The sequence below is a fragment of the Rana temporaria genome, chromosome 2, assembly GCF_905171775.1.
Source record: "Rana temporaria chromosome 2, aRanTem1.1, whole genome shotgun sequence".
Taxonomy (NCBI): domain Eukaryota; kingdom Metazoa; phylum Chordata; class Amphibia; order Anura; family Ranidae; genus Rana; species Rana temporaria.
Window position 1 is genome coordinate 48,257,744 of NC_053490.1, and position 20,209 is coordinate 48,277,952.

At 49.3% G+C, this 20,209-nt stretch overlaps 1 protein-coding gene across 1 annotated transcript in view; it reads left to right on the top strand.

Moving 5' to 3' along the window:
• Window positions 1-20,209, top strand: part of PIWIL4 (piwi like RNA-mediated gene silencing 4) — a 356,967-nt gene that overhangs the window by 298,314 nt on the left and 38,444 nt on the right. The window contains exon 17 of the mRNA XM_040340167.1: window positions 15,681-15,751. Within this exon, the coding sequence (XP_040196101.1) occupies window positions 15,681-15,751 (71 nt within the window). The remainder of the gene's footprint in view (window positions 1-15,680; window positions 15,752-20,209) is intronic.

Below are 20,209 nucleotides of genomic sequence, written 5' to 3' on the forward strand. Positions count from 1 at the left end.
TTGTTTTTTATTTTCTAAATTGGTTCCTTTAAGCTAGTGCATTGTTGGTTCACTTACCTTTTCCTTCGATTTCCCTTCGAAATGTTTTTTTTTTCCTTTGTTTTCGTTGTCTGAATTTCTCACTTCCTGTTCCTTCTCAGTAAGCTGTTCTGGCTGACTAACCCCTAGCCTGAACGGCTCGGATGATGGGGGCAAGCTTACTGAGGAGAAACAGGAAGTGAGAAATTCAGACAAAGAAAAAAAACATTTAGAAGGGAAATCAAAGGAATATGAACCAACCTTTACAACCCCTTTAATTTGTCCATGACGATTGCTGAAAGGTTTTAGACAAATATCACTAGGAAAAATTAATCTGCATGGGGCAAATCAACAGGTTAACCACTTCAGCATTGATTACTGTCAAAATGTCACTGGCAGGGAAGGGGTTAACACTAGGGGCGAGAAAGGGGTTAATTATGTTCCCTCATTGTGTTCTAACTGAAGGGGGGGTGGGACTGACTAGGGGAAATGACAGATCGCTGTTCATACATTGTATGAACATGCGATCAGTCATTTCTCCCCCTGAAAGGACCGGGAGCTGTGTGCGCATCAGCACCGGGGGCGAGCGCCCCTAGTGGCTGAAATGCAAAATCATGTTATATTACGTGATTTTTCGCAGCCGACCTGCCGCCGTAAAACTACGGTGGGCGGTCGGCAAGAGGTTAAGTAAAGTGCCCAGATCACCTCTGCTTATAGGCTGGGATCACACATATGCTGTTACAGTGCAACAGTCAGGTGCGGTTCTGTGTTCACTGGTTCAGGTGCAAACTTTTACCTGAAATCGCACCTGAACCAAGCCTAAAACCCCACCATGGCCGCCCCACACATGTGTGAACCGGCCCAATGAAATCCAGTATAATTCATATGTTATGCGAATTGGAATGCGGTAAAAATGCATTTAATTAGCATATATTTGAGCCGAGCCTTAGTCACTTTTGGTCAGCTCTTCGGCCACCCTGCTCAGCTGTAGGACACCCTGTGACTTGGAGCACACACAGGGCTTTCCCCTGCCACCACTGTACAGCACATGGGTGGTTATTTACGAAAGGCAAATCCACTTTGCATTACAACGTGCACTTGGAAGTGCAGTCGCTGTAGATCTCAGGGGAACTTACAACAAAAATAATAAATCAGATCTATCACTCAGATTTACAGCGACTGCACTTCCAAGTGCACTTTCAGTGCAATTTCAAGTGCACTTTGCACTTGTAGTGCAACATGGATTTTCCTTTCGTAAATAACCCCTATATTTTGTACTTTTTGCTGTAATAAATAGCCCCAATTTTCTCTTCCGTTCATGGACGGACACAGCAGCAATTGACCTTAAAGTTATCTACCTTCCTTTCAGGAGATGACTAGGCAGAAAAAACAGCACTTCAAGTGTTAAAACACTTCTCTCAGTATAGCACCTCCCAGGTGGCGGGTCACCCGGGTACATCCCTCTCTCTGCATCATGCAGCCCCAGTTTTTTTCTGCCTAGCGTAAGGAGAAGACATGGCTCCTCTGGGCCCATGTGCTCTGGAGAATTTTTGAGATTTTTTCGCTTTTATTTTATTTTTTTCCTGCATTTTTGGATCCTGGGATCTACAATCAACTGCCGACTGGGTGACAGGCTGGATCCTCGATCCTTGTAGTCCCCCCATGTTCGGCCATCGAGTGTGCCGGCCTTTAGCTACGCGCTGGGCCGTTCACGACATGCCCCGTTGCTCCAGGGGTGGCCGGTGAGCTATACGCTCCAGGGCACACATATGACCGGTCTCTATGGCCGAGTCACAGTGTGCCGGGCCGACAGCCAGTAAGCGGACGTTGGGTCTGTCTGGAATGCCTCCAGCCGGTAGTCGCAGGATGGGTAAATAGTATCCCCTTGCCTTGGTATGGTGGTTCGGCTGGTGCATTCCTGGGGAGGTTGATCGGGGGTGTGCCCTACTTTCCTCTCTCCCTTCCTCTCCCTCCTTCCCCACATTCTGGGTGACGGCCGTGAGGTGAGGGGTCCGCCTGGGGGGCTCCGTCCTACCTGGGGGATGTCTTTTTATGATGCCGTGGGTGCGGGGGGACCTGTGGGTCTGGTACGTTGCCGTGTTTTTTTGCTGGTTTTTGTCACTATGTGTTTTAAAAACGTGTTTGGCTGCCATTTTGCCGGTGACGGCCGCTCTTATTGACGATCGGTGGCCATTTTCTTGTAGCCTGCATGCTGTTTTTTGCATGTCAGCGTCCATCTTGGAAGAGATTTTGGCCTCTAGTGACCAGAATAACGGCGCGAATACTTCCAGCACACTTCCTAAGCAGCACTACAGCCTGGTTGGGTGGTAAGTCTTCTGGGGGGTCCCCTGCTCTCTGTTGCGGCCAGGAGGGTGGCCTGTGGGTCTTGCCTTGCAGTACAAGGGTGTTATTTACGTCCGAACCGGAGGCTTCTTCCCCAAGCATGCCAGAGTTAACCCTTAGTTCCCCTGTTCCTGCGGCCTCGGTGGATGCTATGATGGTAGTCCTTGAGGCGTTTGTTGCCAGGATTGAAGCGGCGGGTGGCCAGAAGGGGGTAAAAAGCGTCCCCTCCCTCTGCCTTCTTCTGGGGATGTCTCTGACACAGAATCAGGCCCTGCTACTGCGTCTGGCCCTGGTTCCGTTATGTCAGAAGATGCAGGCCTAGCCCACACGGACAGTGAGGATGACTCTGCCTCAGGGTCAGCGCATTATAAGTTGTTTGTTGGAGCTCTTATCACTGCGGTGCAGGATACTCAAAAACATGAGGATTCGGCGGAGGCATCAGACATGCCGGTCCCTTTTGGGTTCCGCAAGCCTCCCCGCACAGCGAAAGTGTTTCCTTGTGTTCCTTATCTGGACAAATTGTTATACAAGGAGTGGGATCGGCCGCAGAAAGTTTTTGCTGTTCCAAAATACTTTGCGGTCCGTTACCGTTTTGAGGAGGACTTTTTAAAAAAAAGTGGATCTCTCCTCCGGCAGTGGACCCCCCTGTGTCCAGGCTGAACAAGGCTACCACGTTACCTGCGGAAGGGGCTCCCGCTTTTAAGGACCCCGTATATAGGAGAGCTGAGGCTGTGGCCCGCTCCATGTTCACAGTGGTGGGGTCGATGGTGAGACCGGTTTTGGCCGGGGCTCTGGTGTCACAGACACTTACCAAATGGGCAAAGTCCTTGCTGCAGGAGCTGAAGGCGCAGAATGCTCCTGAGCTCTGTGTGGACCTGGCCGACCAGTTGGTGCAGGGCCTAAAGTTTGTCTGTCAATCGGCCCTGGATACGCTTCCCTTGCTTTCCAGGGCCTACGCGGTGGTGCTACGCCGCCTTAAGTGGCTGAAGTGTTGGTCTGCGGACCAGTCTTCTAAAAAGGCCTTGGTGGATTTACCCTTTAAGGGTGAACGGCTTTTTGGGCGTCTCTGGATGACATCATAAAAGATGCCACAGGAGGTAAGAGCACTTTGCTCCCGCAATCTGGAAAGGGTAGGGAGGCTCGCCGTAAGCAAGGGCCCTCCTTTACTGCCCCCAAGCGTTTTTTTCGCCCACCAGGTGCGGCAGGAAAATGTTTCCAGGGTGTTAAGGCGCCCGCTGAAGGACAAAAGCTTACCTGGTACCGCAAGCCCAACAAGCCTGCGGACAAGCCTGCTTCTGCATGAAGGTCTGCCCCGCCCGTATCTCGGGTGGGGGCCGGCTTCGTGAATTCGTGGCTCCGTGGAGGTCTCTTCTTTCCGACCGATGGGTTTGCGAAGTAGTTTCCTCGGGATACAAGATAGAGTTTCTGTCTTGTCCACCAAACAGATTTTTTCCTTCCAACCTCCAGCTTTCTCAGGAACGCCGGGTGGCCCTGTCAGGGGCTGTTCAGGACCTGCTGGTCAGGGGAGTGATTGTACTGGTTCCCTCAGCGGAACTGTTCCAGGGGTTTTACTCCAATCTGTTTGTAGTCCCCAAGAAGGAAGGGGTCCGTCCAATCCTGGACCTCAAGGCCCTCAATTGTTTTGTCAAAGTGCAAAAGTTCAGGATGGAGTCGGTTCGCTCTGTAGTGGCGGCGCTCCATCAGGGGGATTTTCTGGCGTCCTTGGATATCAAGGACGCGTACCTGCATATCCCCATATGCGCAAAACACCAGAGATTTCTGCGTTTTGCGGTCGGAGAGGACCACAATTTGTGGCCCTCCCGTTCAGCCTGGCCTCGACATCACAGGTTTTCACCAAGGTGCTCGCTCCGATTCTGGCCCTGCTGAGGCAGCGCGGGATCGCTATTGTGGGATACCTGGACGACCTTCTTCTGAGAGCTTCCTCAAGCTCAGAGTTGGAAGAGGAAGTGTCTATCACCTGTCAGGCCCTCCGAGAGTTCGGTTGGCTATTGAATGTCCAGAAGTCGGTACTGGTACCGTCTCAGCGGTTGGAATACCTGGGGTTGGTCCTGGATTCCTCAGAGGCAAGGGTTTTCTTCCCAACGGAGAAATTACAGACGCTGCAATCTGCGGTGCAGCGGTTGGCAACCCAGGAGAGGTCGTCGCTTCGCTTTTGCATGCGAGTTCTGGGTCTGATGGTAGCCTCGTTCGAGGCAGTTCCGTATGCTCATTTCCACACTCCAGTGTTACAGAAAGAGATTCTGTCACGTTGGGACAAGCTCCCTTCGTCTCTGGTTTACCAGATTTGGGTGAGTCGCCTGGTCAGGACCTCCCTAATGTGGTGGCTGACATCTCCGGTACTTCGGACCGGAAAATCGTTTCTGTCATGCCATTGGACAGTGGTCACGACGGATGCCAGCCTCTCCGGCTGGGGGGGGGGTGTCTGGGGTGTCCAGTCAGCCCAGGGGCACTGGACTCAGGAGAAGTCCCGCCTGCCGATCAATGTCCTGGAGCTCCGAGCGATCCGGCTGTGCCTCTTCAAGTGGTCTCGGGATCTGCAGGACCGACCGGTCAGGATCCAGTCCGACAACGCCACGGCCGTGGCGTATGTCAATCATCAGGGGGGCACACAGAGCTCGGCCACAGCAACGGAAGTCGCGCACATTCTCCGGTGGGCCGAAAGATACGTTCCGGCTCTGTCGGCCGTGTACATTCCGGGGTGCAGAACTGGCAGGCCGACTACCTAAGTCACCAAACGCTAGACCAAGGAGAATGGTCGATACACCCGGAAGTGTTTCAGAGTTTTGCCAAAAATGGGGCACTCCAGACGTGGATCTTCTGGCGTCCCGTCTCAATCGGAAGGTGTCACAGTTCGTGGCCAGGTCAAGAGACCCATGGGCGGACGCGTCAGACGCGTTGGTGGCGCCATGGGGTCACTATCGCCTAATCTACGCCTTCCCTCCTCTGAAGCTTCTTCCACGCCTGCTGCGCAGAGTGGAAGCCGAGGGGATACCAACAATCCTGATCGCTCCGGATTGGCCGCGCCGTCCCTGGTACATGGACCTGGTGCGTCTGGTGGCAGATGTTCCTTGGCATCTACCCCCCTGAGAGAAGATCTTCTGTCGCAGGGTCCTATCTTTCACCCTGCTTTACAGTCCCTGGCTTTAACGGCGTGGCTGTTTGAGAGCCAGGTGCTGAAAGATCGAGGTCTGTCGGACACAGTGATTTCTACCATGCTACGGGGCACGGAAGTCTACTTCACAGAGGATTTGCCATCGTACGTGGAAGGCTTACATCTCTATGTGTGAGGAGATGAATTGGCACCCCCATACATACGTGATGTCCCGGATTCTGCTGTTTTTACAGCTTGGAGTGGATCAGGCTCTCGCCTTAAGTACAGTTAAGGGTCAGATTTCGGCCTTGGCTGTTTACTTTCAGCGACCATTGGCGGCGCACTCCCTGGTGCGTAGGTTTGTACAGGGGGTTCGGCATGTGGCCCCTCCTGTGCGTCCTCCACTGCCTCCATGGGACTTGAACTTAGTCCTCTTGGTGCTTCAAGAGTCTCCGTTTGAGGACATTCAAAAGATTCCCTTGTTGACTGTCCCAGAAGGTGTTTTTTCTGGTGGCAATTACTTCGGTCAGACGGGTTTCCTTGTCTTGTAAGGCTCCTTTCTTGGTCATCCACAAGGACAAGGTGGTGCTGCGGCCGCAGCTGTCATTACTTCCAAAGGTTGTTTCGGCTTTTCACATTGAGGACATTGTTTTGCCATCCTTATGTCCTCCGCTGAAGGAGGCCACGTTGCATTCCTTGGACGTGGTTCGGGCCCTACGGGTGTACTTGTTTGCTACGGCTCCGTTTCGGAGGTCGGATTCACTGTTTGTGTCGGTGACTGGTCCTAAGAAAGGTCTGGCGGTCTCGTCGGCCACCATTTCTAGGTGGATCAGACAGGTCATGCTCCAGGCCTATGCCCTAAAAGGGCGGGCACCTCCCTTTCAGGTTACGGCGCATTCGACCAGGGCGATTGGTGCCTCTTGGGCTTTCCGCCATCAAGCGACTGTTTTACAGGTGTGTAAGGCAGCGACCTGGTCGTCAGTCCACACCTTCTCAAAGTTTTACAAGGTGGATGTGAGTGCATCTTCGGATGCCTCCTTTGGCCGCAAGGTTTTGCAGGCGGCTGTTTAAGGTTGAAGTTCCTCCGTTGAACTCTGGTTTGTTTGGGGTGAAGTTTGGTTTGCTGTGTTTTTCCCACCCCTCGAAATTTTTTGACACTGCTTGGGGACTGTCATGGATCTGCCACTTAAGGGTTAATGGTGCAGACTGATTTCAGTGATTAACAGCAGGCTGGCCTATTTAAACACCTCAGCAGCACAGTGTCTTTGCTGCCTGATCTGCAGTTCTGACGTGGATCCTATCTGAGACCTGTTTGCTATCTGAAACCTGATTTGAACACTGAACTTGGCTTGTTTTGACTACTCTACCTGAAACCTGATTTGAACACCGAACCCGGCTTGTCTGACTCCTCTCATCTCTCCTATCCTGACCCGGCTCCGTTTGACCATCCGCCTGCTTGACTTCACTGCTGCCAGATCCACCTGCTTGTTTACCGACCATTCTTCAGTCATCTTTCTGCACGATCACCTGTTATGACCCGGCTTGTTTGACCCTGCTTTCCCGGTATACCTGAACTATTACTAACTTGTGCCGCTGTAGTCGCAGCTTCTGTGCGGGTCGCTGACCCATCCTCCGCTGTACGTTCAGCATCTACTTGCCAGAGGTATTCGTCCACCTGCTTCTACACATCACCACCCGGCACTCCTACCCCTCTGTGCTCCGAGCCCGCTGTCCCATATCCAGTGGCTCGCGAACCAGAGTCGTAAGAGAGGCTACCCTGCATCAGACTCTGGAAACCAGGTACGTAACAGGGACGTCCCTAAGGTCAATTGCTGCTGTGTCTGTCCATGAACGGAAGAGAAAATAGGATTTTTGTACTCACCGTAAAATCCATTTCTCTGAGTTCATGGACGGACACAGCACCCTCCCCTCCTTTGTTTGTACTGCTTGTTTATGAACTGGGGCTGCATGATGCAGAGAGAGGGATGTACCCGGGGGACCCGCCCCCTGAAAGGTGCTATACTGAGAGAAGTGTTTTAACACTTGAAGTGCTGTTTTTTCTGCCAAGTCATCTCCTGAAAGGAAGGTAGATAACCCTAAGGTCAATTGCTGCTGTGTCCGTCCATGAAAGGAAGAGAAATGGATTTTACGGTGAGTACAAGAATCCTATTTTTATTTTATTTAAAAAAACAAAGAAATTTTTTTCCTCAGTTTAGGCCAATATGTATTCTTCTACATATTTTTGGTAATAAAAATCGCAAAAAAGTGTATATTGATTGGTTTGCTCAAACGTTATAGCATCTAAAAAATAGGGGATAGATTTATGGCATTATTATTATTATTCTTTTTTTTTACTAGTATTGGCGACGATCTGCAATTTTTATCGGGACTCTAGCATTGTGGCGGACATATCGGACACTTTTGACAAATTTTTGGGACCATTGTCACTTACACAATAATTGGTGCTATAAAAATGCACTGATTACTGGGTAAATGTCACTGGCAGACTAGGAGGCGATCAAGTGGTTATCTGTGCTCCCTATGTGTGTGTTCTATCTGTGGAGGATGGGACTGACAATAGGAGATGACAGATCGTGGTTCCCAACTTGTAGGAACTCACGATCTCCCTCTCCTCTCCTCACAGAACTGGGATGTGTGTGTTTACACACAGACATACACGTCCCTGTTCTGCCTCTCATGCCCGCAATCGCCGGCCACGAGCAGCCGCAGCGAGCGCTCATGCCTGCTATCCCGATTTAAGGGACCGACGTACAGCTACGACGGTTTGCAGGATTGTGCCGACCTGCTGCGGTATAATGACGGCGGCTGGTTGGCAAGCGTTTAAGATAAAAAATCATCAATGAAAAGATAGGATTGCACTCACATAGTGCTCAGTGGATGCAGGCTTTATAAGTCTAGGGAGAAAACAGAAACCTCCGATATGACCCTTGGATGGTGAGCTGCGAGTGCCGTGGGACCTCGGGTGGATAACTTGGCGTGAGAGTGATCTGGAACTGTAGACCTGGGAGCTGCTTACCACTGGATAAGGCCATTTAGAATGCGTTTTGGGGGAGCACGGCTATGCCTCCTTTATCAGCTCCCCTCTCGCTTCTATTTCCATAGTATTCTTACCCTACGCCTCCGTCAGCTCAGCTGATGGAGGTGTGGCCGTGCTTCCGAAACACGTTCTAAATGGCCAATTCCAGTGGTAGTCTACTCCCAGGTCTACAGTTCCAGATCACCCTCACGCTGAGTCATCCAGCCACTGTCCACTGGAGGTCCCACGAGGCTCCAGCTGCCAATGGTGCCCGAAGCTCACCATCCAAAGGTCATATCGAAGGTTACTGTTCACATCAGTACCTGACCTCACAAATGCGTGTCTGGAAGAATGGTCAAACATTCCCATAGACACACTCCTTAACCCTGTGGACAGCCTTCCCAGAAGAGTTGAAGCTGTTATAGCTGCAAAGGGTTGGCCAACTCAATATTGAACCCTACGGACTAAGACTGGGATGTCATTAAAGTTCATGTGCGTGTAAAGGCAGGTGTCCCAATAGTTTTGACAATATAGTGTATCTTGCTTTTACCCAACCTGCGAATCAATAATGAAAGAATTTCCCATAATGTACATAATTGTTATCTCAGGCAGAAGATATTATTGACTGTCTCCTGGGGGGAGACAGTCAAGAGACAAAATTCAGTTTGGTGAAACTATGCAATGGGGGAGGTTTAGAGATATACCGTATTTTCCGGCGTATAAGACGACTTTCTGGATGCAAAAAAATGCATCCAAAGTCGGGGGTCGTCTTATACGCCGGGTACAGTCTCAGTACTCACTTTTTTTCCCCAGCGCTGACAGTGTCCCATGCTGTGATCGCGATCGTGAATGATTTCAAAGCCGCGCCTTCACTGCAGAGTGTTCTGTGATAGGATGAACAAAAATCTTCCCAGCAGCGCCTCTGTTCTTTGTTCCTACTATCACAGATGCCTTCTCATCCTCGGACGAGATGAGAAGACGTCCGTGATAGGCGGGAAACATAACAGAGGCGCTGCTGGGAAGATTTTTGTTCATCCTATCACAGAACACTCTGCAGTGAAGGCGCGGCTTTGAAATCATTCACGATCGCGATCGCAGCATGGGACACTGTCAGCGCTGGGGGAAAAAAGTGAGTGTTATTGCACTGGGGGGGGGGGCAACAAGTTCAGGCACAGTGGGGGCAAGTGATGGCAATGTGGGGGCATGTAATGGCACAATGGCAATGTGAGGGGCAAGTGATGGCAATGTGGGGGCATGTAATGGCACAATGGCAATGTGGGGGCATGTAATGGCACAATGGCAATGTGGGGGCATGTAATGGCACAGTGGCACAGTCTGGGCATGTAATGTAATGGCACAGTCTGGGCATGTAATGTAATGGCACAGTGAGTAATGTAATGGCACAGTCTGGGCATGTAATGTAATGGCACAGTGAGTAATGTAATGGCACAGTCTGGGCATGTAATGTAATGGCACAGTGAGTAATGTAATGGCACAGTCTGGGCATGTAATGTAATGGCACAGTGAGGAATGTAATGTAATGGCACAGTGAGATTTGAAAAAGCCTGTTTCTGTCAGCGGTTCTGGCTCCCCCTCAGCTTCCAGAAAGACAGTAAGAAGGGGGTAGTCTTATACAGTGAGTATATCCCAAAATCAAAATTTTTCCTGGAAAATTAGGGGGTCGTCTTATACGCCGGGTCTTCTTATACGCCGGAAAATACGGTATGTAGTAAGAAGCCAATGGAGTCAGCTCACAAAGTATCAGTTCGGGCAGAGTTTACCTTTATGTAATGGCAGATTTATTCACTGTATGTGAAACAGGTACACTTTAAAAATTGCTTTTACAGCAAGGAGGAGTCCCTATTTCCTTTCCTCTCCATACTTTACTCTTTGTACAGTAGGTGAACGCGATATTGTGTCAGTCTCGCTCCCTTTCTCTGCGAGATTGAGCACCTACGAGCCCCATCGCGGGAGCCAGCGCCGAGCTGGCCAGCCGCGATGGAGACAAAGCCGTCATAGAAGCGACGGGAGATCCGACTTGGATTCCCGCCAATTCTACACGTGTGCGGAGTTTGTTATGAATCCTGAGGGGGAAGTCCCAGCCGGATTTTAAATAAAAATTCGGCATGGGTTCCCCCCTCAGGAGCATACCGGGCCCTTAGGTCTGTCATGGGTTGTAAGGAGAGCACCCCCTACGCCGAAAAAACGGCGTAGGGGGGTCCCCCTACAATCCATACCAGACCCTTATCCAAAGCACGCTACCCGGCCGGTCAGGAAGGGAGTGGGGACGAGCGAGCGCCCCCCCCCCCTCCTGAGCCGTACCGGGCTGCATGCCCTCAACATGGGGGGGTTGGGTGCTCTGGGGCAGGGGGGCGCACTGCGGCCCCCCCACCCCAGAGCACCCTGTCCCCATGTTGATGAGGACAGGGCCCCTTCCCGACAACCCTGGCCGTTGGTTGTCGGGGTATGCGGGCGGGAGGCTTATCGGAATCTGGGAGCCCCCTTTAATAAGGGGGCCCCCAGATACCGGCCCCCCACCCTAAGTGAATGAGTATGGGGTACATCGTACCCCTACCCATTCACCTGCAAGAAAAGTGGTAAAAACACAAATAAACCACACAGGGTATTAAAATATTTTATTAGTCTGCTCCGGAGGCCTCCCCTGTCTTCTTTAGCTCTTTTACCAGGGGAGGCTTCTGTAACGGACACATGCATGCTGCCGAGACAGTTAAAATCTTCGTGCAGGGGGACTACAAGGAACTGCATGGCTTGTCACAAGTGGATGTACCACAGTGTATTCTGAGCTCAAAGGGTTAATTGGACAAGTCTCTTTCATTGCTGGAATGCTAATGTTCCCTTCGCATACCTAATGAACCCTCTTTTGTGTGCAGGTAAACAGCCCCCCTGTGAGGTGTATGCTGATGGGGATTATGTGTGAGTGATAATTGTTTTAAAGGTTAATTGAATTCTATGTGCCTGGCCAGGAAATGTTAAGTGGGGTGAGGTGCCGAAGCGGCTAGAAACTGGCCAAGTGATTAATTCAAGGAGATGTCATTGTTTCAGGGGGTCTGTGTTGAAGCCCCCTACTGGGAAAAGGGGAGGGCGGAAACTGTCATTGTTCTTGTAACAGTTGTAACCAGATATAAGCAGGTGAAATATGCCAAATAAAGTCAGTCTACTTGACCCTTCAAACGTAGCACGTCTCGTTTCTTGGAAGGGCGTTCGATGGGATATACCGGCGGTACCTGCATATCGCAGCTTGCCAGGGAAAAGGACGTCTCAAACGGCTGAGACCCTCACTACCAGTGGGTAGCCGTTACATTGGTTGGCAGTAGTGGGATGGTCCTTTTATCCAAAGAGCAAGTTCTGAATGGAGTCGCAGTACGCCAGGCTGAAAAGATCCACACTGAAAGATCTATTGGAGATTCGTGGTAGGAGCGCCAGCAACAGACCACGGAGGGAGCTGATAGCTGAACTGCTGGAGCTGGACGAAATGGATGGATCCATGGAAGGAACGGAGCCCCTTGCACCGGTCAGCGAAGAAGATGTAATTACTGGGATTGTACAGCGGAGATTATCCTTGTATCCAGAAACGTCCGTGGAACTAATCAACCAGCTGTTCCGGGAAGCAAGGGAAGAAATACAAACGAAGAGGGGACAAGAACTGGAACTGGTAAGAGCGAGACAGCCCATTACACCTGCAGTTCCTACCCCCCCACCCGCTGCTACAGGAAAGAAAATACCGTTCACTGCATTTAAAGCTTTTGTAGAAAGTGAGGAGGAAATCGATGGATATTTGGCGGACTTTGAGAGACAGTGCTCACTACACCAGGTACCACCAGACCAATGGGTCACTATTTTGTCGGGGAAACTGTCGGGCAAAGCCAACGAAGCCTTTCGGGCTCTCGCTCCAGAGGATATTTTACAATATCAGCAAGTTAAAAAGGCGCTGCTAACCCGATATGCCGTAACGCCAGAAGCCTACCGCCGGCGCTTCCGGGAGTCCAAGAAGATGGCTGTGGACTCCCACATGGAATGGGCCAACCAGTTACAAAGGGTGGCATCCCTTTGGGTCCAAGGGTGCAAGGCCAACACCGGGGAGGAAGTATTGCAGCTGTTCCTAATGGAACATTTCTTCCAAGACCTGGCCGCAGACATACAAGACTGGGTACGAGATCGCCGTCCCGCTAACTTAAACGAGGCGGCTCGGCTAGCAGATGAGTATGCGGAGACAAGGAAAGTAAGCCAGGGTACGACGCGGCTGGCTCAGAAGGTAGAACCGCGTACTCCAACCGTCACCCCACGCCCAGAGTTTCGGGCTCCAGTCCCACCACGTCCTCAGGGGCCTAGCAACTACCCCCGGGATTCGCCTAGGGTGACGTGCCATCACTGCAGCGACACGGGACATATTGCTCGTTATTGCCCTTTGAGAGCTACAAATAACAACTGGAGACGCACAACACCCAACACAGAGGTCACTCCATCACGTCCCTCTGCGGCCCACTGCCTGGAGACCGAGGGGGGCCCTGAGGAATGTCTGGGAATTTGGTATGAGGCAGACCCAATACAAGCGGCCTCTCCGGATAACCGTCAGCATCACCGTCAGGAGGTACGAGTGAATGGACAAGTAGCACAAGGCTTAAGAGATTCCGGGACTACTATCACTCTGATTCAAAAACATCTGGTAAAGCCAGAGAACGTGTCCACTCGCACAGTTGCCGTCCGGGTCGCAGGGGGTGCTGTATTTCGCGTACCCACCACCCGTGTGCACTTAGACTGGGGAGCCGGGTCAGGAAAGACCACAGTTGGTATCATGGACAACCTACCTGCCGAGGTGGTGCTGGGCAACGACATTGGCCCTCTGACTTCGGCTTATTTACCTACACCTGCTGCTGCTTGTCCCGGGACCACCCGCGTTGCTGGAATCAACCCGCTTGCTGCTGAGAACCGGGTAAGACTACCTTCCCCGACATGTACTGTAGATCCGGCACAATATCACAGTCTAAAATGGGAATGTGACAAGTTGGCCAGTGAGAAATCAGAGATGCAACGACACTATGTCACGTATTATGAGATGTCCCGTGGCTTGAACATTGAAATGCACAAACAGGCGGAAATTGTCAAAAGATTAAATGGGATTTGCATCCAGGTGGTGCCGTATCTGTCCCAAGAACATCAGCAACAGGTTTTGGGAGCCATTGAGAGAGCAAAGCAAGTGGCTGTTCCAGAATTGAATTCTATTCTTCACCGTCACCATCAGCTACCGACCTGGTAAGCCAATGGGAAGGCCGACGGACTGTCCAGGCAAACGGAACTTTTACCCTAACAGCAGACCGGACATCCCCAAGTTGATCCGAAAAGGATCAATCCGGGTCTGCCGGAGTGTTCCACAAAGGGGGAGTAGTGTAACGGACACATGCATGCTGCCGAGACAGTTAAAATCTTCGTGCAGGGGGACTACAAGGAACTGCATGGCTTGTCACAAGTGGATGTACCACAGTGTATTCTGAGCTCAAAGGGTTAATTGGACAAGTCTCTTTCATTGCTGGAATGCTAATGTTCCCTTCGCATACCTAATGAACCCTCTTTTGTGTGCAGGTAAACAGCCCCCCTGTGAGGTGTATGCTGATGGGGATTATGTGTGAGTGATAATTGTTTTAAAGGTTAATTGAATTCTATGTGCCTGGCCAGGAAATGTTAAGTGGGGTGAGGTGCCGAAGCGGCTAGAAACTGGCCAAGTGATTAATTCAAGGAGATGTCATTGTTTCAGGGGGTCTGTGTTGAAGCCCCCTACTGGGAAAAGGGGAGGGAAACTGTCATTGTTCTTGTAACAGTTGTAACCAGATATAAGCAGGTGAAATATGCCAAATAAAGTCAGTCTACTTGACCCTTCAAACGTAGCACGTCTCGTTTCTTGGAAGGGCGTTCGATGGGATATACCGGCGGTACCTGCATATCGCAGCTTGCCAGGGAAAAGGACGTCTCAAACGGCTGAGACCCTCACTACCAGTGGGTAGCCGTTACAGCTTCTTCTTCCGATTCCTGGGGGTCTTCTCCGCTCTCCGGGGGTCTTCTCCTGCTCTCCGGGGTCTTCACCGCTCTTCTGTGACGTCTTCTCCGCTCCGGGGGGTCTTCTTCTATATTCAGGAGAAGACCCCCGGAGAGCGGAGAAGACCCCCGGAAATCGGAAGAAGAAGCCTCCCCTGGTAAAAGAGCTAAAGAAGACAGGGGAGGCCTCCGGAGCAGACTAATAAAATATTTTAATACCCTGTGTGGTTTATTTGTGTTTTTACCACTTTTCTTGCAGGTGAATGGGTAGGGGTACGATGTACCCCATACTCATTCACTTAGGGTGGGGGGCCGGTATCTGGGGGCCCCCTTATTAAAGGGGGCTCCCAGATTCCGATAAGCCTCCCGCCCGCATACCCCGACAACCAACGGCCAGGGTTGTCAACATGCACGGTGCAGGGGGGTGGGGGGGTGCTCTGGGGTGGGGGGGCCACAGTGCGCCCCCCTGCCCCAGAGCACCCAACACCCCCATGTTGAGGGCATGCAGCCCGGTACGGCTCAGGAGGGGGGGGGGCGCTCGCTCGTCCCCACTCCCTTCCTGACCGGCCGGGTAGTGTGCTTTGGATAAGGGTCTGGTATGGATTGTAGGGGGACCCCCCTACGCCGTTTTTTCGGCGTAGGGGGTGCTCTCCTTACAACCCATAACAGACCTAAGGGCCCGGTATGCTCCTGAGGGGGGAACCCATGCCGAATTTTTATTTAAAATCCGGCGGGGACTTCCCCCTCAGGATTCATAACAAACACCGCACACGTGTAGAATTGGCGGGAATCCAAGTCGGATCTCCCGTTGCTTCTATGACGCGCTTGCTGGGATGTGCTGTCACTATTCCAGTGAGTGCGAGATCTCGGCACCATGTCGCCGAGAATCAGCGCGATGCTGTCGTGCTAAAAACACAATATCACAAACACCTACTGTATAACTACAGATTATTGAGAAACCGCATATCTCTTTTAATGGGTAGCTGTTTCCTAGACTCCAGGCTGTTTTGCAGCACCAGTCATTCTGATGCTCACTGAATGAATGAGATTTTTAGAACTGCAATTGCGTTTGCATTTTCTTTAATATATATTTGTATTTATTTATTTTTTCCCTCCTTTCAGGTGGTTTTCACGATGTATCATTCAGAAAACATCAACAAATTTTGCTGATTGCTTGACAGTGTGCATGCAAGGTAATTTATCAAGCAGCCCTGAAGCAGCTTTGACTGGCAAAGAGCTCTTTCTGTATATTAATCAGCCCTGAAATAAGAAGTGAAAACATGTTTACAATTAATCTCAAAGATGTTTTCTGCATACAGCAACTGTGATATTTTTCACAGAATGGGGAAAAAAACAGCTACTTTTCTGCACACCTATTACAACTTTAGACAACAGTTTTTTTCCCTTTTTGCTTATTTATTTTTACTAAACAGGTTACCAGCAGGGTTCCCCAAAGGGTGACACATATAATTCATATGTTAAAAAAGTTTCCATGCTATTGCAGCAAGGTGACGGGTAGATTGCGTCCCTTCCTTGCTGATCCCCAGAGCCTGGACACGAGCGGTGGCGGCATTTACTGGAACAGATCATGTGCTTCTCTTCCTCTCCCTCTGCCAGCCTTCAGCTGCAGGAGAAAAATACAGGGGATCACTTCCAGTAAATGCCACTTCTGCTTCCCTCCTGTCAAGGTTCCCCTTCCTTCTGCTGCCTGGTCCCACCTCTGTGCTTCCCTGGTTCCCACCCCCTTGCAGCGCTGCTGGCATCCCCACTTCTTCTTTCTTGTCAGTTGCTGCAGGTGAAGGGGCCAGTAAGTATGTCATTAACCATCCCTTCTTTTTTTAATGAACACAGTGAGGGACTGGTACAGATCATTCACTGTGTTGATTGCTGAAGCATAGTCAACTGTTTACTATGCTTTAGTTTGATCTCCTTTCTTGGTCTCAATAGTGAGACATCAGGGGTCTAAATACTTCACCAAAGCCCCCCCAGTAGGGCTGCTAAAAAATTGTGAAGAACAAAATAAATGCATTGTAAAATATAATAAAAAAGAAATAAATAATACAAATAAAAAACTATTAGCACAGTCAATTGCCCTACTGACACTACCCACTGCTGTATGCACACAGTCCTTTGCCCTACTGACAAAATCCACAGCCCTACTGACTGACGATGTTCACCTCTTCACTGACAAAAAACCTCTGCCCTACTGAATCCAACTTCTGCCCTACTGACACCAACCTCGGCCCGACTGACACCAACTTCTGCCCTTATGACACCATCTTCTGCTCTACTGACACCGTACTTTGCCCTACTGACTGACGCTGTAGATCACTTCACTGACACCAACCTCTGCCTTACTGACACCAAATTCTGCCCTACTGACACCATCCTCTGCTCTACTGACGCTGTCCACACACCATCCACTACCCTGCTGACACTGTCCACTGCTCTACTGACTGACTGTCCATTTACAGTAACATTTGTTTTATTATGTTTTTCTAGGTTTTCTTTACTATTTGGTTATTTAATTTCTTTAAAAAAAAAACGAGGGGCACCAAACCCTGAGATCTTTTCTCACTTTAATGTTGTTCAGGTAGATCTTCATCTCTCAAATGATGCCTAAACCTGGTTTACAGTTTGTATAGGGGGACAACCATCATTTTTATTTGCATAGTCAAGCTCTGCTTCCTAACTGACAGTGCTGCACAGTGGGTGTGCTTTTCCACTCCTCTGTCACAATGCAAGGGTGTTAGTGGGCTGGTTCAAAAAGAAATAGGTCTAACAGAGTTTTGAAATATCTAAATGTATGTCTTTTATATACTGTATATGTTAACGCATTATAAAACACAATACAGTTGATTTGCTAAAGTAAAATAAGAAAAGCATAGCCAAATAGCTACAATTTGCTTGACTCATAAGCCAACATAAGTGCATGGATCATACATGTTCACAGCAGTCAGGTTTCCTGAACCTATCTGGCTAATTGTACATTGTTTAATGTGTGCTGGGTGGTCCTAGCTTGTTGTGTGAGTTAACCACTTCAGCCCCAGAAGATTTGGCTGCTCAATGATCGGGCCATTTTTTGCGATATGGCACTGTGGCTTTAACTGACAATTGCACAATGCTGTACCCAAACAACATTTACGTCCTTTTTTCCACACAAATAGAGCTTTTGGTGGTATTTCTGCGGTTTTAATTTTTTGTGCTATGAACAAATAAAAAGTGACTATTTTGAAAAAAACACAATATTTTGTACTTTTTGCTATAATAAATATCTCCCGTTTTTTTTTCAAAAACATTTTTTTTCCTCAGTTTAGGCCAGGGGTGCCCAACCTTTTGAAGAGGGAGGACCACTTAAGCGAATTGGTAACTGGTCGCAGGCCACAATGAGCGGGAGGATGATAGGTCCATGTCCACGGACACAGCCCACTCTAGTCTATGGGCCCTCTGATCCAATCCGATTCGCCCAGACGGAAGAAGGCAGATCCCTTTCTATTTTTTTTTTTTTTTTTTTAGATAGGCGGGTCTAAACAGACACAAGTCTGCTTACATGTGCTGCTCCATAGAGGTGAATATTAAGTCTGATTAGCTTTCATACTGATGCACTGCGATTTGCCCAAACCGCGGGTGCAGCAGGGTGCACTTGTGGATTTTTTGCGGGTTAGCTGCACTTTGCCGTAAACTTCTATTATATCCTGCAGGTGTGGCGCACTTTCTGAAAGCGCAACAAACCCGCAGGTAATAACAGAAGTCTATGGCTCAGCGCTTGATTCCTCTACCAGTGGCTTTATTCACAAAACTTCTGCTCTGGGATGACGGTCGGCAACCCGTGATCTGGGCTTGCCAACCTGCTATCCCAAAGCAGGAGGCAGAGGGCCATATCAGAGGGCTCCGCGGACCACATGTGGTTTAGGCCGATATGTATTCTTATACATATTTTTTGTAATAAAAAGCGCAATAAGCGTATATTGATTGGTTATGGCGTATAAAAAATAGGGGAAAAATGTATGCCATTTTTATTATTATAATTTGTTTTACTAGTAATCGCGGCAATCTGTAATTGTTATCGTACTGTGACATTATGTCGGACAAACCGGACACTTTTGACAAATTTTTTGGACCAGTGGCATTTATACAGCGATTAGTGCTATAAAAATGCACTGATTACTGTGTAAATGTCACTGGCATGGAAGGGGTTAACACTAGGGGGCAATCAGTATAATGACGGCGGCAGGTCGGCAAGTGGTTAAAGGATACATTAACATTTTTGGAAAAAACTAATAAATGCACATTTATTTGCAGGTAAAAAAAAAATGTGCTTTTATTTTTTGAACATGTAAAGCATTGAACCAGCGATCAGCAGATTGCTGGTGCCATGCAGGTCCCCAGCAGATCTGCCAGTGTATCAGCTTGCCTGTAGATCTCGTGCCGGTAAGCAGATACAATCTGACAGGAAGCATGGATGAACTACCACAGCGCTGTGGTAGTTAATTGAAAACTACAAGCCGACAGCCGCAAAGCTGCCATTCCATGTAGTTTTCTATGCACAAGAGCCCTGTCAGTCAGTGATGCAGGCGGAACCCCCGCTCGGCCACTTTTTCTTAAATTGTGACAGCTAGCGGGGAGGAAGAAGAACCCCGCTAGCTGTCACAGCGGGGATTGGGGAGGTGTGGGGGGCCGTGAATGTGGGTGTAATATGTAGCATGTTATGAAAGCTAAACGTATCCCTCAACCACTTGCCCTCCAGAAGATTTACCCCCCCCCCCCTTCATGACCAGGCCATTCTGTGCAAAAATGTATAATTAAAAATCTTTAAATATTACTAACAGCCAACACTGTAAAAACGAATGCAAAACTATAATGAATCCAACAAGTGTATTAACGTGTAAAACATCTCAATGTTCACACAAAAAGTGTTAAATAACAGATATACTGTACTGTAAACAATCCACAAATGTGTGTGCACAATACAAGTCCCAAACCTCTTTAAAATGACACACTGTGAAGTGCAGTCTGATCACCAGTTTCACTCTAACCTGCTCACCTTCGTGATTATTATGCAGAGGATGACTGAGCAGTATTTCATCAGTGTGAGGAATAAAATGTGTTAGACCTTATTACCTTGCAGAGGTCGTATTCTAAAAGTGAGCAGGTTGGAGTGACACCGGTGAGCGGGCTGCACTACACAGTGTGTCATTTGAAGAAGTGGGCACACTTTATGTGCTCACCTAGATTGGAACTTTATTATTATGTTGTGCCCATATATTTGTGGTTTGTTCACAATATTTTGATTATCTTAAAGCTGAAGTAAACCCATCGATTTAACAGTTTCAAAAAGCAGTTACATTTCCGGCATGCCGGGATTGCTAACTGTCCCATTGGTTGTGCTCTCAACCAAACTGTCAAACCATCCAATGGCTGGTGTCATAACTGATCACATGTGCAGCATCATGGCAGTTGAAGATAAGACATAGGCCAAGATGGCAGCTTCCTTGGCTGAAAATGATAGGTGGGTTTACTTCCACTTTAACTCTTTATATGTGAACTCTGAGATGTGTTTTAAACACGTGGCATAGGAGTTGGTTAGCTCAGTGGTAGATGCGGTTTTTAGTGAAGTCCATGCTAGTCCAAACTATTTTAAGGGCCTGGTA